The 14347-nt window shown below is 37.7% G+C and overlaps 1 protein-coding gene across 3 annotated transcripts in view; it reads left to right on the forward strand.

Annotated features, from left to right (window-relative positions):
• Window positions 1-2785: 2785 nt before the first annotated feature.
• LOC113421943 (acyl-CoA (8-3)-desaturase-like) overlaps window positions 2786-14347 on the forward strand; it is a 35630-nt gene continuing 24068 nt past the window's right edge. For 2 of the 3 annotated variants that reach the window (XM_026682598.2, XM_087950636.1), the window contains exon 1: window positions 2786-3080. In XM_026682598.2, coding sequence (XP_026538383.1) covers window positions 2871-3080 — 210 coding nt within the window. In that variant the 5' untranslated portion in view covers window positions 2786-2870. Of the gene's footprint in view, window positions 3081-13897; window positions 14009-14347 lie in introns of all 3 variants that reach the window. The other variant, XM_026682597.2, reaches the window with a different exon arrangement.

A 14347-nucleotide genomic window follows, 5' to 3' on the forward strand; every position in this document is an offset into this window, starting at 1 on the left:
TTGAAGTATTGTGTTACACCAGAAAGTAATGATTTCAAAGTATCATATTTCAGTTATAGGCTTCTTCCCTTGATGAATGTAATTGCTAAGATTTTATTTGTGTCCATGGTTTACAGATTTACAGGTAGCTTTTTCAAAATTATGCACCCAACTCAGATGGCTGGATTCATATGGTGCCACCAAAATGCCACAAGAGAACTCTTATTTAAGCTTTTATTATAATTCAAAATAAACAGAATCCAGCTGTTACTATTTATTTCAATTTTAAAAAAAGATTTAATATGGTTAGGTAGAAATTTCTGAAATGGACCATGATTCCTTTGAATTTCCCAAAAGGTTGTAGTTTCCATGCCATTTCCAGATCATGAATGTTTATGAATGGTGTGTTTTCTCTTCAGTCATGGGGAATGTAAGACCATAAGATTCTGTTTTCCCTTCATAAACTCCTTTTACTCATAAGTTAAATTCATGTTTAACAAACATGTGTTAATTACTAATCAAAAATGAATCACTATGTAGCATTTCAAAAAAATTATCACAGACACCCACTCATTTTCATTGCACATGTCTATTAGGAACATATATTAGAATAGGATTAGTACAGTGTTGCCCAAAAATATGACCTACCTCAAAAATAAGTCCCAGCCTGATTTTTGGGGTGGGCCTAATATAAGCCCTACCACAAAAAAAGCCCTGGTGAAGGGCCAGCACAGGAGGCAGCCCTTCCCTTCCCTGTCACCTCCTGGCTGCCTGGCCCTTAATCATGGTCCACAGATCAGCTGAGACAGCAAGGGCTGGTAGTTGCCTCTAGTTTTTTCTCTCTGGGCACCTGTTTCCAGCATACTCTTGCCAGCCCCAGCCCTGCCCACTGTGCCAGGCAACCTGAATGGTAAAAATGAATTGGTTTTCATATGTACAAATACAATCTAGATTTGATAAAGATTTAAAACAGATGGTTTTTATGATAAGTTGACTGGTTTAGATAACATTTTGATAGGTACTGATGAAAAAGTAATTAAAAAAATTTATGGACATTTGCTGGAGTTTAAATTAGAGGAAGAACAAGTTAAAGAAATGATGATTGCTTGGGGGAAAATTTTTGGATATGGGATTGACTTAGAGAAATGGCAAAAATTGTGCTCTCAAAATTATAAAATGACAATGTCAATTGCATATAAAGAAAATTTGTATAAGATGTTTTACAGGTGGTACTTACCCCCCACAAGAATTGCGAGAATGTTCAAGAATAAATCAGATAAATGTTGGAAATGTCATCAGAAACCTGGTTCATATTACCACATGTGGTGGACGTGCTCGGATGCAAAAAGATACTGGACTATAATCCACACGTGGTTGGAAAAAATGACAAAACAACACATAGACTTTAAACCAGAGATATTTTTATTGGGAATTATACCAGAAATATACAACAAAGAATTGAAATATTTGATTGTAAATATTTTAACAGCGGCTAGAATTGTATTTGCTAAGAATTGGAAAAATGAAAAAATACCTATGCAGGAGGAAATTATTAAGAAAATCATGGATTGTGCTGAAATGAGTAAATTGACATTTGAAATTAGAGAACAAGAAGAAAAACAATTTTATATGATATGGGATTTATTTTATCAATGGTTAGATAAAAGACATGGTAAAGAAATAGATTAGGAAATTTTACAATAAAAAATTAATAGATTGATATAGAATACAATATAAAATATATAACCATTGGATGAATGTATAAGATTAAACTATAATGAAATTTAGAATATCTCGCATAAAATGATGGAAAAATTGTTTAGTCGAATGATTAATGATTGATAAATACATATGCATATGTTAGATTGACAAGGTGAGAATTTATACAACTTGTGAGTAATGGCTAAAAAAAAGGATAGCACAAAAGATTGTAACCAACTGACACACTGTATGTATATAATTGAAAGATGGTTTTATGTTTTTATGTTTTGTTTGTATGTTTGTCGTAAAAAATAAAAACTTTTTTTATAATAGAAATAGACATTCATAACACAAAGCTTGAAGAAGGCAGAAAGTTGCATGTTCTCCTCTCATTTGTATCTCTTTTCTTAAATTCACAACTATGTTGACATAAGTGTCTCTCCCATTTTGAAAATGCACTGATATTGGGAATGAAATTAGAGGTGATAATGTATTTGAAAAAGTGAGGGGTTAGAGCATTCCATGCCTAAAAGGATTTAGAGTTTTGGAAGCAGCCTTATGCAATGCTTCTCTTTCTGAATGGATTTCCCAATTCTCTGCTTTTCTGCTTTTGGTGTTTACAGAAGGAAGCCCATTTAAAGTAACTGTTGATGATGAGGCTGCTAGACTTCTATGGAGAGCTGTTATGGAACTTATTCAATTCTTACCCAGAATATTTTATAGTTTTTTATTTTTCCCACACTGCCGTTAACCTGTTGCACCAGATGTAATCTTGCAAGGCTTCCTTACAACCTGTAGGCGGGCATTTCTTCTTTCAGAGAGCATAAACCTGGAGAGTATTAGAGTATCAAGTTGGATTAATGAGGATATTATTGTTGAGGATTTTCTGTTTTTATTTTTTTTTAAATCCTCAACAATAATATCCTCATTAATCCAACTTAATACTCTGACACTCTCCAGGTTTATGCTCACTGAAAGAAGAAATGCCCGCCTACAGGTTGTAAGGAAGCCTTGCAAGATTACATCTGGTGCAACAGGTTAATGGGAGTGTGGGTGGTTGATAGAAGTGTATATAAAGTTGGCTACAACATTTAACAGAATGCAGAGGTAGAATCGCTTTCACTTTCCACAGGGTAAAAAAACCACCCCAGGAATTTGTGGAGCAGAACTTCTCAGTGCTTCCAGCCAGGATGCCGCCTCAGTCAGGAGCCAGTGTAGTAAAGCCAGGGGTCCCACGGCTCTTCACCTGGGAGGAAGTGAGTCTCCGCACAGGCCAAGGAGACTTCAAGGAAGAGAGATGGCTGGTCATTGATCGAAAGGTTTATGATGTTAGTCAGTTCTATTTGCAGCACCCAGGTGGGTTTCGTCTCATCAGACACTATTCTGGACAAGATGCCACGGTGAGTCCTCGCTGAAGGGAAAGAGGGCCTTGGATGATTGAAGGCTGCCACAAAACACTTGCTTTGTGTGCACACACTCCAGGATGAGACTGTGTCTTTCTCCAAGGATCTCAAATAGCAGAATGAGGGGAAAGAATCTCTCTTGTCTGAAGCCGTAAGGAATTCTGACATTACAGAACAGTCATTCTGGGTTGGACAGTCCAATGCTTTAACACAATGTAAAGAAATTCCAGGTGGTGGTTGTAGTGCTTGGCAGTTTTGTAGTATTGAGTAACAAAATCTGACCAAAATTTAAAAGTGTCATTGGAAAAAGGACAGGGCAGGGGCCAGGCAGCTGATCCCCAGATATACAAGTTGATGTGATTTGCAGGCTTTCTTTTTTCCAGTTTTTGGTCAATGTTTGCCTGCAGTTAAGTTACTTAACTTTATTGACTTCTAGACAATGTGAACAAAATACAGCTTAGGTTTGAAGACCTGATCAGAAGGTGTTTGTGAAAAAGAATGGACACAGCTTATATTTTGCCTAAGCAAAATTCAGTCTGGCAGACTTTCTCAGTGAGAATATATGAGTAATATTGGGAGCATAGAAGTATGACCTCTACCAAGTATTGCAGGATTTTAGCTTTTTTTAGTAAATACAATGAGTACTGAATTCTAGTTAAGTTTAGAATCTGTAGACTCTATTGTATATTTCACAATACAATAGTTTATAGACCAGAATTCGATTAACATGTTGATTAAATGTTTAAATGCACACACATACACACACATGTACACACACACACACATACAATGCCATTATTGCTTCAATGTGTGAAGAAAAATATAAATATAAGCTAAATAAAAAAATATCAGAACAGAGATAGACTTTTTCTAGTTACCTGTTGTAACTAGCATATATAAGGATCAGTAGCTGTGGCTCAGAAACATGTTCTGTGTGCTTGCATATCTATGAGGACTTTCAATCTTGGAAGCATCTGCAGCAGGTGAAAAAGGATCACACTTTCTACAGACATATCTGTATGACTTTTAGACATATCTGATAAAGACCTGATATATTCTGATATATTCAAAATTTATAGTTATATCTGTTTCTGCAATGTCTGCACATAGATTCAATCTTGTATGTCCTTAGGAAATTCTTCCATTGAAGTCCTGATGGAATGTAATGAGGGACTTTCATGGGTATGGATCATGAAAATGTCATCAGTAAATTTCATATAAATTCAGGACTTAAGAGTTGAGAACATTTGAAATCTTCCATGAACACATTGGCATATTGCAGAGCAATGTATGTGCACATAAGTGCACTGATAACTCAGTATGGTACAATATTGGTGCGTCGCCTTTTAGTTTCATGAACTTAATCAACCACATTCATAATGACAACTATCCCTCATTTGTCAGCTTGTTTAATTATAACGGCATTGTTGTTCTTAAAGCCTTAGATGGTATCTTGTTTTTCTCTGCTGAGAGTATTGTGCAACTGAAGGTAGTGTGCTAGTTTTGCCCTTTCCTGGACCAACATGTTCACTGTTGAGGTAATTCCCCGTTAGGAGAATGAGCGCATACAGGGAGACGTATAGAGAGTAGTGTTGTTGTTTAAAACATGGTTACTACACATTATGGCTTCACCCCACAGTGTTTCAGGTAAACCTGAATCAGATAACATAGTGCGAGCCATGGCTTGTAATGTTTGCCCTCTTCATTCTATAAACGAGTTATGCTGTGGTCTGTAAGGTGCAGAACGTTTATGCTGGACACCAGCCAATTTCAACATAGTTTGGAATCTTTTGTTAATAATCTCAGTCCCGTTATCAGTAACTAAAGTAATTACTTTACTCCTCATTTTTCTCTCAGCAAACCTTAGCCAGTTAAAGAAATGTTGGAATGTTTCTGTTTTGTTTTTCATAAGATAGCAGAAACCATATTGTGAGTAATGGTCCATAATACTCAAAATATAGCAGGCTAAACTTGATTTCTTAGGACCAATTATGTCAGCAAAAACAACCTCTAAAGGTCTTAAACCCATTTAGTCTGTTTGCTGGAGTAACCTTACTTTTTTCTTGGCTACAAGCATTACAGTGTAAATACTTGCTACAGGGTTTCAATTTTACTCCCTCTGCCAATTCAACAGTTTGTTTGAGCATTTTGAAATTAATGTCCCCTAGACGTCTATGTAGTAAATGTATACATTCATGATGTATGTGTGCACCTACACTGTCATGAACATAAATCCTCTTCAAATTCTCCCAACACTTAGCAGCAGACTCTTCTGCACGAATATGGACTAGCTGCTGGTCACTCAGTGTTAGTCCAATTATACAAAGAGTTCGTTCATTGTTCTGTTTAAAGTCAGCAGTCTTCTTGGCATCATCCTCATTATCTGGATCCCAAGCATTTACATCCGGTGGCTCTTGAACTACATTCCATAAACCTTCTTTACACAGAAGTAGACTACATTTCATAGACCAGAAAACATAGTTTGTTCCATCCAACCGGGTTATCAGTGATAGACTTGTTGAAGTGACTTGTGCCATCTTTACCAGGATAGTAAACCACAATTAAACAGTAAACAGCTGTCTTTATACAGTATTGTGTATTCACACTAACTCTCAGTTATCTGAGCCTGGTATGGCCTGGGCCCATAACCAGTGTTGAGGTAATTCCCCGTTAGGAGAATGAGCGCATACAGGGAGACGTAGTGAGAGTGGTGTTGGAATAATACACACAGAGCACACAGATACACTGTACAGTAAATGTAGGTTTTTACTTCCAGAAAGGTTTAAGCAAAGTCCAAAATAAGCAGTCCAAAAATCATTCACAAGTTAATCAGTCAGTTTTCAATCCAGGGATAATCCAAATATCAAATTCCAGTGTCAAAAACAGTTCAGTATCAGACTTACATCAAATCCCAGTAATATCAGTCAATTAGAAGAAATGGAGCAACGGCAATATTTTCCAACAGAAGGAAACAGTGATGCACTCACTCAGACACACTCTCTTCTGAGACTAAGACTAAACAACCCGGGTTTCTGGCTCCATCTTATGGCTGTTTGAGAAACCACACCCAATTGCATGCTCTTGCATTCCCTTAAAGATATAGTACTAAAATGTTTATCCTGGTTTATATATTTCTAACCCAAATACCTGTTAGGTGACTTATATTCCTAACAGTCACTTATCCATTTCCTGGACCAGCATGGCCACTTATGCCCTAGTCACCTTCCTTCTTGACTATTGCAATGCACTGTACATTGGAGCTGCCCTTGAAAAGCATTCAGAAGCTCCAGTTGGTTCAAAATGCAGGAGCCCGCATGGTTTTGTGCATGGTGACTTATAACCTTCCTGGTGTTTATGTGTCCATTATGTAGCTTATATGTCCAATAGTGTGTCTTTTATCAGAAAAGTGGACTTGTTGGATACATCTAGGCTTAGGTTGATATTGGGATTGAAGTATTGGAAGTATGCATCTATGTCATCTCTTCTGCGGGAGCTGAGATTGGTTGCCAATTTATTGCAACTCAAGGTGTTGTTTGTCACCTTTAAAGCCCTTCATGGCTTGGACCAAATTATCTAAGGAACCGTCTCTTGACAGTCACATCCACCTACCTGTCTAGAGTGGGGAGGCTAGGAATGTTGTGAGTTCCATCCACTAAGGAGGTATATCTGGTAGGACCTAGAAGAATGGAATGGCTCCCTCCTTCTTCCAGTTGGATTATCTTGGAGCAGCATCTTGAGGAGGTACAATATCTACTTTTGATTCCCCAAGCACCCCACTCTTCATCCCCCCTCTTCATCCCCCCTCTCTACAGTTCATGGCAGTCTGTTACCACATAACAGTGAAGCACAGCAAGCATAAGGTGATAACTGACTTTCTGCCCTTCTTGAAATAAGGCATTAGGCCTGGAAATGAAAAGAGAAGAAGAAAGGTTAATTAATTAGTGTGGCTTATCAGGATACTGAGCATGGAAGTTATGTAAGAGCTTTGGTGCTCAGAAATGTTGGGCAGCTACCCAGGAGTGGGATTCAAATTTCTTAACAACTGGTTCTGTGGGCCTGGCCTAATTTGTGGGTGTGGCTTGGTGGTCATGTGACTGGGTGGGCATGGCTTGCTGACTGGGTGTGGCTGGTCATATGATTGGGGTGGGCATGTCTAGGTGGTCATGTGACTGGGTGGGTGTGGCTTGCTGACTGGTCATGACTAGGTGGTCATGTGACTGGGGTGGGTGTGGCCAGGTGGCCATGTGACTGGCAAACCAAATATAAGTGGTTCTCGCTTAATGGCCAGTTGCTTAGCAAGTGTTCAATTTACGACTGACCTCCACAGAGCTACCTAACCGGTTTTGGGTGTTTTGACAGCAATGCACACACAGACACGCACACGCACACACTTATGACCAGTTACAACATCCCACACAGTCTTGTGCCTGAGGTTTTCTGTTTTTTTGCCAGTTTCCAAGTCCTGGGGAGCTCTGGAGAAGGCAGGGTGAGGCCGGTGAGCTCTGGGAAGGGCCCGCAGAGAGCAGGGCAAGGCCTAGGGAGCTACGGAGAGGGCTGGGAGAGGCCTGGGGAACTACCAGGAGGGCAAGGCGAGGCTCAGGCAGCTACAGGGAGCTACAAGGAGGGCAAGGCGAGGCCCGGGCAGCTACAAGGAGCTAATGGGGAGGGCAGGGCAAGGCTCGGGCAGCTATGGGGAGCTGCGGGGAACTCAAAATAGATTTGAAAATGACAGTCTATAAAAAAGATGTTGCACTGTGTATATAAAAGAATAGCTGATATTTTCATAATTACAATTCATTAATTGAAAAAGAAACACTTAAAATGAAAATACTATTAACAAACCATGGGAGTTTGTTATTTTGTGCCAGTAGTGGCACAAAAATCTTTCCTAGCCAAGACTACTTACCTGGACCGACAGTCCCTAATGGAATGTTCTCTCTATAGCAGAGAGATAGAAGCCAGGGGAAGCCATGTTTGGTCACTTAACCTTTTTAGAATGCAGCTTAAAAATGTACTGAAGCTTTTTACAGCCTTATGCAGATATATATAGTACAAAAAAAAAAAAGATAATAGTACAAAATCATCTAAGAAGTTAGATTAAGAATGGAATTGATAGGCACATTCACAGAGCAATACTGAATTCTTTTTCTGAAATTTATTCCTCAGTTTAAAAAACTGGAATGTATGAATTCAGTTTTGGGCTCTGCTAGTGTAGCTATTCAAAAGGATGTAGTGTCAAGGTTAGCAAAAATGGTAAAGCAACATATAGATTTAAATTTTAAAACCAGAAATATTTTTGTTGGTATGCATGTAAATAAAGGGAGTACAATACATATTTAATGTTTCATGTGTTAACAGCAGCTAGAATTATGTTTGCACAACAGTAGAAAAATGAAGAGATTCCCATAGATGAAAATGAAATTAAAAAATTACAATGTGCAGAAATGGATAGAAATAAAAGGTAGAAATTAGGCGGAGAATGATCATTGCTATGTATAAATTAAATACAGAAGGTTGATAATTATAAACATGTTGATATAATTAACAAAATTTGAAATAAGCCAATACAAAGAAATTTAAATAATTTTTCTGTTATACTGCTGTACTTATTGATACTTATGTTTCTGCTTTGTTTTTTCCTATTAGAAAAAAGCAAAACAGAAACCTAAGTATCAATATGTAACAGTAGTGTAACAAAAAAAAATTCATTTATGAAATATTTTATAATACTTTATAATATAAGTATAATAGAATTACAGAGATAAGGTAAAGTAAGGATATATTGTTATAGAATAGATTGGTGATAATGAAATGAACATTATAAAGTAGATTAAGTAAAAATGGTGATTTGCTTGCATAAAATGATGTAATATTACTAAAGTCTAGTAAGTAAATAATAGTAATAATATAAATATATAAAGTGAATTTATGATATAAGGATTAATGCAAATTGGAAAGGAAAGACTGCAGAGATTGTGCACAAGTGATTTGAACCAACTGACACGCTGTATGTAACTGAAGATGGTTTATGTTTTATGTTTGTTTTGTTTATATTTGTGTTTAAAAAAAATAAAAAACTTTTATTTTAAAAAAGTCCATTTATCTATGCATGCAGGTTTTTGTTACATTGCTGTTGTTATATATTGATTTAAGCTGAAACATAACTGTTTTTTAAAAACAATTTTATTGATTTTCAAAGACAATACACAAACAAATAAAATATAAAAACATAGAACATCTTTTCTGAAAGCTGCTTGATCCCGGGTTACAACTCTTCGTACAGACACAAATTCAAATTCATATTCATTTTATATACCATTCCATATCTTATTACCATTTTCAATTTTCTATATAACTTCTCACCTCTTTTAAATTTCTTAGTTTTATTTTATTTATCTCATCTCAGTTCAGATCATAATACTTATTATTCTTTGTTCTGTTTCCAGTTATCCATTTATCTTTTCTCTTTAAACAAAACTCCTATACACTGATTGGAGTATGACGCCTTTAACTCTTTCCCCTAAATTTATAATACTTAATATAATACATAACTTGCATTGGGATTCTGTTTAGTACATTCTAAAATTACACAATGTTTTTTATAGAAAAAAAAATTATAGGTATATGATGTAATTAAAACAACTATCAATGCCAATACAAATCTAATCATTAATATTAATATTCATTTATATCTTAAACACTTTACACGTTACTTTTCAATTAAATATCATACTTTTATGGGAACACTTATACTTTCCATAGTTATTTCCTCCCCACATCACATGTTTTAAATCATTATTTCATTAAAATGTTCCCACTTCTCCTACTTCAATTCTCTCATTTATTTCATTACCTTCTTTTTCTTCACAAAAATTTCACTAAATTACACTAAATATTTTATCCCATTTTTGATTACATGTTGTTTCCAATTTTCTAACATTATTTCTGAATACAAATATAAGAATACAATCTTATGTACCTTTGCAGAATCCCTTTTTCAGTTAAGTTTACCCATTGTCTGTAAAAGAATTTTGTTTCTTTACATCTTGCTCCCCACCATTGAGGCTTCTCATCCCTTCCTTTCTCCCTTGCTTATTCTTCTCCTTGCCCTTTTGACCCCCTTGTCTCTCCACCTCCCTTTTCTTCTTCTGCTTTCCCCCTTTCTGTTGTTTTCTAACATTGTATCCACTTTTCACCTTATTTTTCTCTTTTTTGGTTGTTTTTTCAAATCTTAAAGTCCCCTTTTTCTTTTCCTCTTTCTCCTTTCCTTCCCCAAATAGAGTCACTTGTTCATCAAAGATGGTTTCTTCTTTATCCCAGTCATCCTGTTGCACAGTCAGCTTTTCATAAGTACAAACCGCCATTTCTAAAAATTGAAAAAGAGTGCCAAGAGAATCTTTCCCTTCTTGTTCTTCTTTTTTGTATTTTTTGTATTCAATTTTCAATTCATCCACAAGTGATGCCATTGTAGAGAGAAAAAGTTTTTCCAAAACAACCACCCAAGTGCTTTTAATCAAAGATAGTTCCCAAAAGTTCAAAAATCACCAAACAATCCAAATAAGCTGTTTCTTTTAATACTTTCTTCTTTCTTCCCTTTCTCTTTCTGGGGTTACTGTTTAGTCACAAAGTTCCAGTTAAAATGTATCTTTTAGGAGTCTTGTTAATATTTAATAGCTCTTTAAAATTCTAGGCAATCTCCTCCTTACTTTCAAATTCTGCTCCATTTTTTTTCCTCTCCCTTCCCACTTACAGCAAAAAAGGTTTTTGTTTTTTTTAATGTTCAGAAATCCTTATCCCTTTAGCATTTAATTACCTCCAATGCGGGTTTTCTGATTTCTCTTGCGGTTCTATTCGCTGTCACGTTAGGAAGGAGAGTGAAAAGAAAGAAAAACTTTCCCTTTTAAACTTCCATTCGCCGCTTGTAAACCATGTATCTTTGGCAAATTTTAAGTTCCAGGGTACTTTCGCTGTCATTTTATCAAGGTCGGCAAAAAACACTTTCACTTCTTCACAGCTCCTCCTGCACTTTCTTTTTCCGGCTGAGCGCTTCTATGTGGCGGCCATTTCTGACCACCGCTCAGCTGCCTTTGGAAAAGGGGGTTTAGCCAGCTAAGGAAGAGAGGTGCGATATCTCTCGACCCTGCCAGGTCCCCCCTGTCTTCGCCACCTTCTACGGAGGTGGCTAGCCCTGAAGCCGGGTGGCTCAGGGCACTCGGGCAGCGAGCACAGGCAGAAACTGCGCACAGTCGTGGATTCCTGCCTGCCCCGAAGCGCTGCAGACCGGAACTCCCCTGAAACATAACTGTTGAGGTAATTCCCTGTTTGGAGAATGAGTGCACACAGGGAGACGTAGTGAGAGTAATGTTGAATAACACGCACACAGCTAAACTGTATAGTAAAATGTAGGTTTTACTTCCAGTAAACAGTTAAGCAAAGTCCAACAATAAATACATAAATACATAAATAAAAATTATTTTACTATTCATCTTGATGTTTGTTTCTCCTTTGCTTTTTCCTATTAAGAAAAAGCAAAGCAGAAACAAGTATCAATATATAACAGCAATGTAACATTTTGTTTCCATTTATGCATCATGTAGGTTTTCAGTAGGTCTACTGTTTTTATCATTCATAAAAACAAAATCCATAATTTTTAATAATATTTTTATGTATGTTTGTAGGCAGAGCACATGCGCTATAAGTAGAGGTGGGGCAGGGTGGGTGGGGGAGAAGGCAGTCAGCTATTGTCGCGCATGTGCAATAATGGTTGATTGAGCTGGGAATTGCGGAGCAGGGCTGGGGGCAGGGAGAATGCCGTCCCCGATCATTGAGCATGCTCGCAATGTCACGCATGCGCAATAATGAATAACTGGGTCATGAAGGGAGGGGCAGGTGGGGAGAATGAGGCAAGGATTGTTGCGCATGCACAAAAAATGCCACGCATGTGCAGTAAAAAACCTGGTTTTTGGAGTGGAGGAGCAGCGGAGAGGGGTGGGGCCAGACAGGGATCCATTTTACCGGTTCTTAGAACTACCAGTGACTTTAACAACAGGTTCTATAGAACTGGTGTGAACTGGTAGAATCCCACCCTTGCAGCTACCCATTCAGCTTCAAAGGATTGGGGAAGTATTAGAGTTTGCCCCTATGAAAACAAGAATCCAAAATATTATTTACTTCAAAATGTTGTTCGCCATCATTTTGCTGGGTGGGCATGGTGGGTGTGGCCTGGTCAGCCTCCTTCAACGTGGTGGGGAGGGGGGTGTTTTTGCCCTCCCCAGGCTCCAGAGGCTTTTCTCGAGCCTCCGGGAGGGCAAAAATGGCTTCCCCAGGCTCCGGAGGCTCTCTGGAAGCCAGCCTTCCCAAACTTCCAGGAGGCCTGTTTTTTCTCCCCCCCAAGCATCCACGCAGACCCTGCACTTACCTGCATCCAAAATGGGCTGGGTGGGGACTGCTGAGAGGGGCAGGGTGAGGTGGGCAGGGCCAGCCAGGAGTGACATTTGGGTGTTCTCTGAACTGCACAGAATCTTAGCTAGGGGCTCCCCCAAACCCCTGCGAACCCCCAGCAGCCCACCACTGGATTTGGGCCAGTTTAAGAAGACTGCAGTGGAAAATAGAGTGTACCTTCTAAGGTTTTTTGGCAACTTAACTTCAACCATCACTGGTCATGGCTACAAAGTCTCTGCAACTCTTGCAACTTGGAAAGAGGCAAAGCCAATGCTGCTATGTACTGAATTGTTATATGCTACTTCTGCAAATGGGAGCAGGTCGGTTCAATTATCTTGCTGATAATTGATATAACATCTGTTCCAATCCACTATTGGCATGTTCAAAGGCCCTGTTAGTCTAAGGATGGTACAAGGACCTAAATCCTTGGGTTGTCCCTAGTAGTTTCAAAAACTTTTGCCAGATTTGGGAGGCGAACTGCACCCCTCAATTGGAGGTAATCCTTTAGGAGGGATGACCTTGAAGGAATGTTTTGAGGAAGTACGGTCTCAATTCCCCAAGCATCCTCCTTCTCATTCCAGTTCATGCATAACAGTGAAGCACAGCAAATATAAGGTGACAGCTGACAGTGGGGTTATTGTCTTCTATTTTCCCCCCTATATATTATGGTTTTTATTGTTTGTAAGCCTCCTAGAGTCACTGTCAGCAAGTAGACAGCTATATAAATTTTGTAAATAAATTGTGTAAGGAGCTTTTTCTTTAAATGATGATTGTGACTTGGGTTTATTGCTGAGAGCACAAGATGTAGAAATCCAGTTCAGTGTTGTGTCCATCTGGGGATGTCCATGAAGGTTGTTCATTTAAAGTCTTTGGAATCTGTTGTCAATCATGTTTTCAATTAATGTATGCATCTTGTTTCCTGTCTTGAAAATATTCCTTAAGCAATGAAAAAAATCTCAAGGTCCCCATAGAGTTGTATATTTTTTGAATGTTTATTTCAGCCCCACTAAGTAGACCAGACCAGATAATCAATTCCACAGTAAGGATGAAACTATTTTTTAAAGACTGGCTGTAATAATAGAACCTTGAAAGTCTTACCATGTAGCCAACCAAGTCCACCAATTGCAAGGGAAGATGGTCCTGCCTTATTTTCATTTCAAGTAAACTACAACAACACAGTTTTAGTCCACAAAATTATTCAAGGTCATAGAGTTGGCCTCCTAGAGAGCCAGTTGAGAAGCATTGCCTACAATACACTTTTTATTATTTCCAAAAAGAACACCTAGCCAACTTAACTGGCATTTCCATCATGTTAAACAGTCTTCTCCATGTTAACCTTATTTGTGTGTGTGTGTATATGTGCCTGTATTTAGGATGCCTTTACAGCTTTCCACAAGGATAAGGACCTGGTAAAGAAATATTTGAATTTCCTCCTAATTGGAGAACTTGCTCCAGATCAACCGTGCTGTGAGCCCACCAAAAATGTGAGTATTGGGTGATCTCAGCTGTTGTATTCCTTTTGCAGAACCTTTATTTTAGAGTTAGGCATACATGTGTATGTATGTATGTATGTATGTATGTATGTATATATATATATATATATATATATATATATATATATATATATATATATATATATATATATTCTTAAGTTTTCAAGGGTACTTACATGTATGGTATTCAGCTTTGTTCAGGTATTTTCCCACATCATTATAGTTGTGCTTTTAAAGTTGTAGCAACGTTTTGGCAGAATCTCATCTGCCATTATCAGGCTTCTGTATTGTGTTCGTCTGTGAGTCAGACTTTTACAGTTGTTTCAGTTT

The sequence above is a fragment of the Notechis scutatus genome, chromosome 1 (genome assembly GCF_049901735.1).
Source record: "Notechis scutatus isolate UNSWTSFEM ecotype Mainland chromosome 1, rNotScu1.2, whole genome shotgun sequence".
NCBI lineage: Eukaryota > Metazoa > Chordata > Lepidosauria > Squamata > Elapidae > Notechis > Notechis scutatus.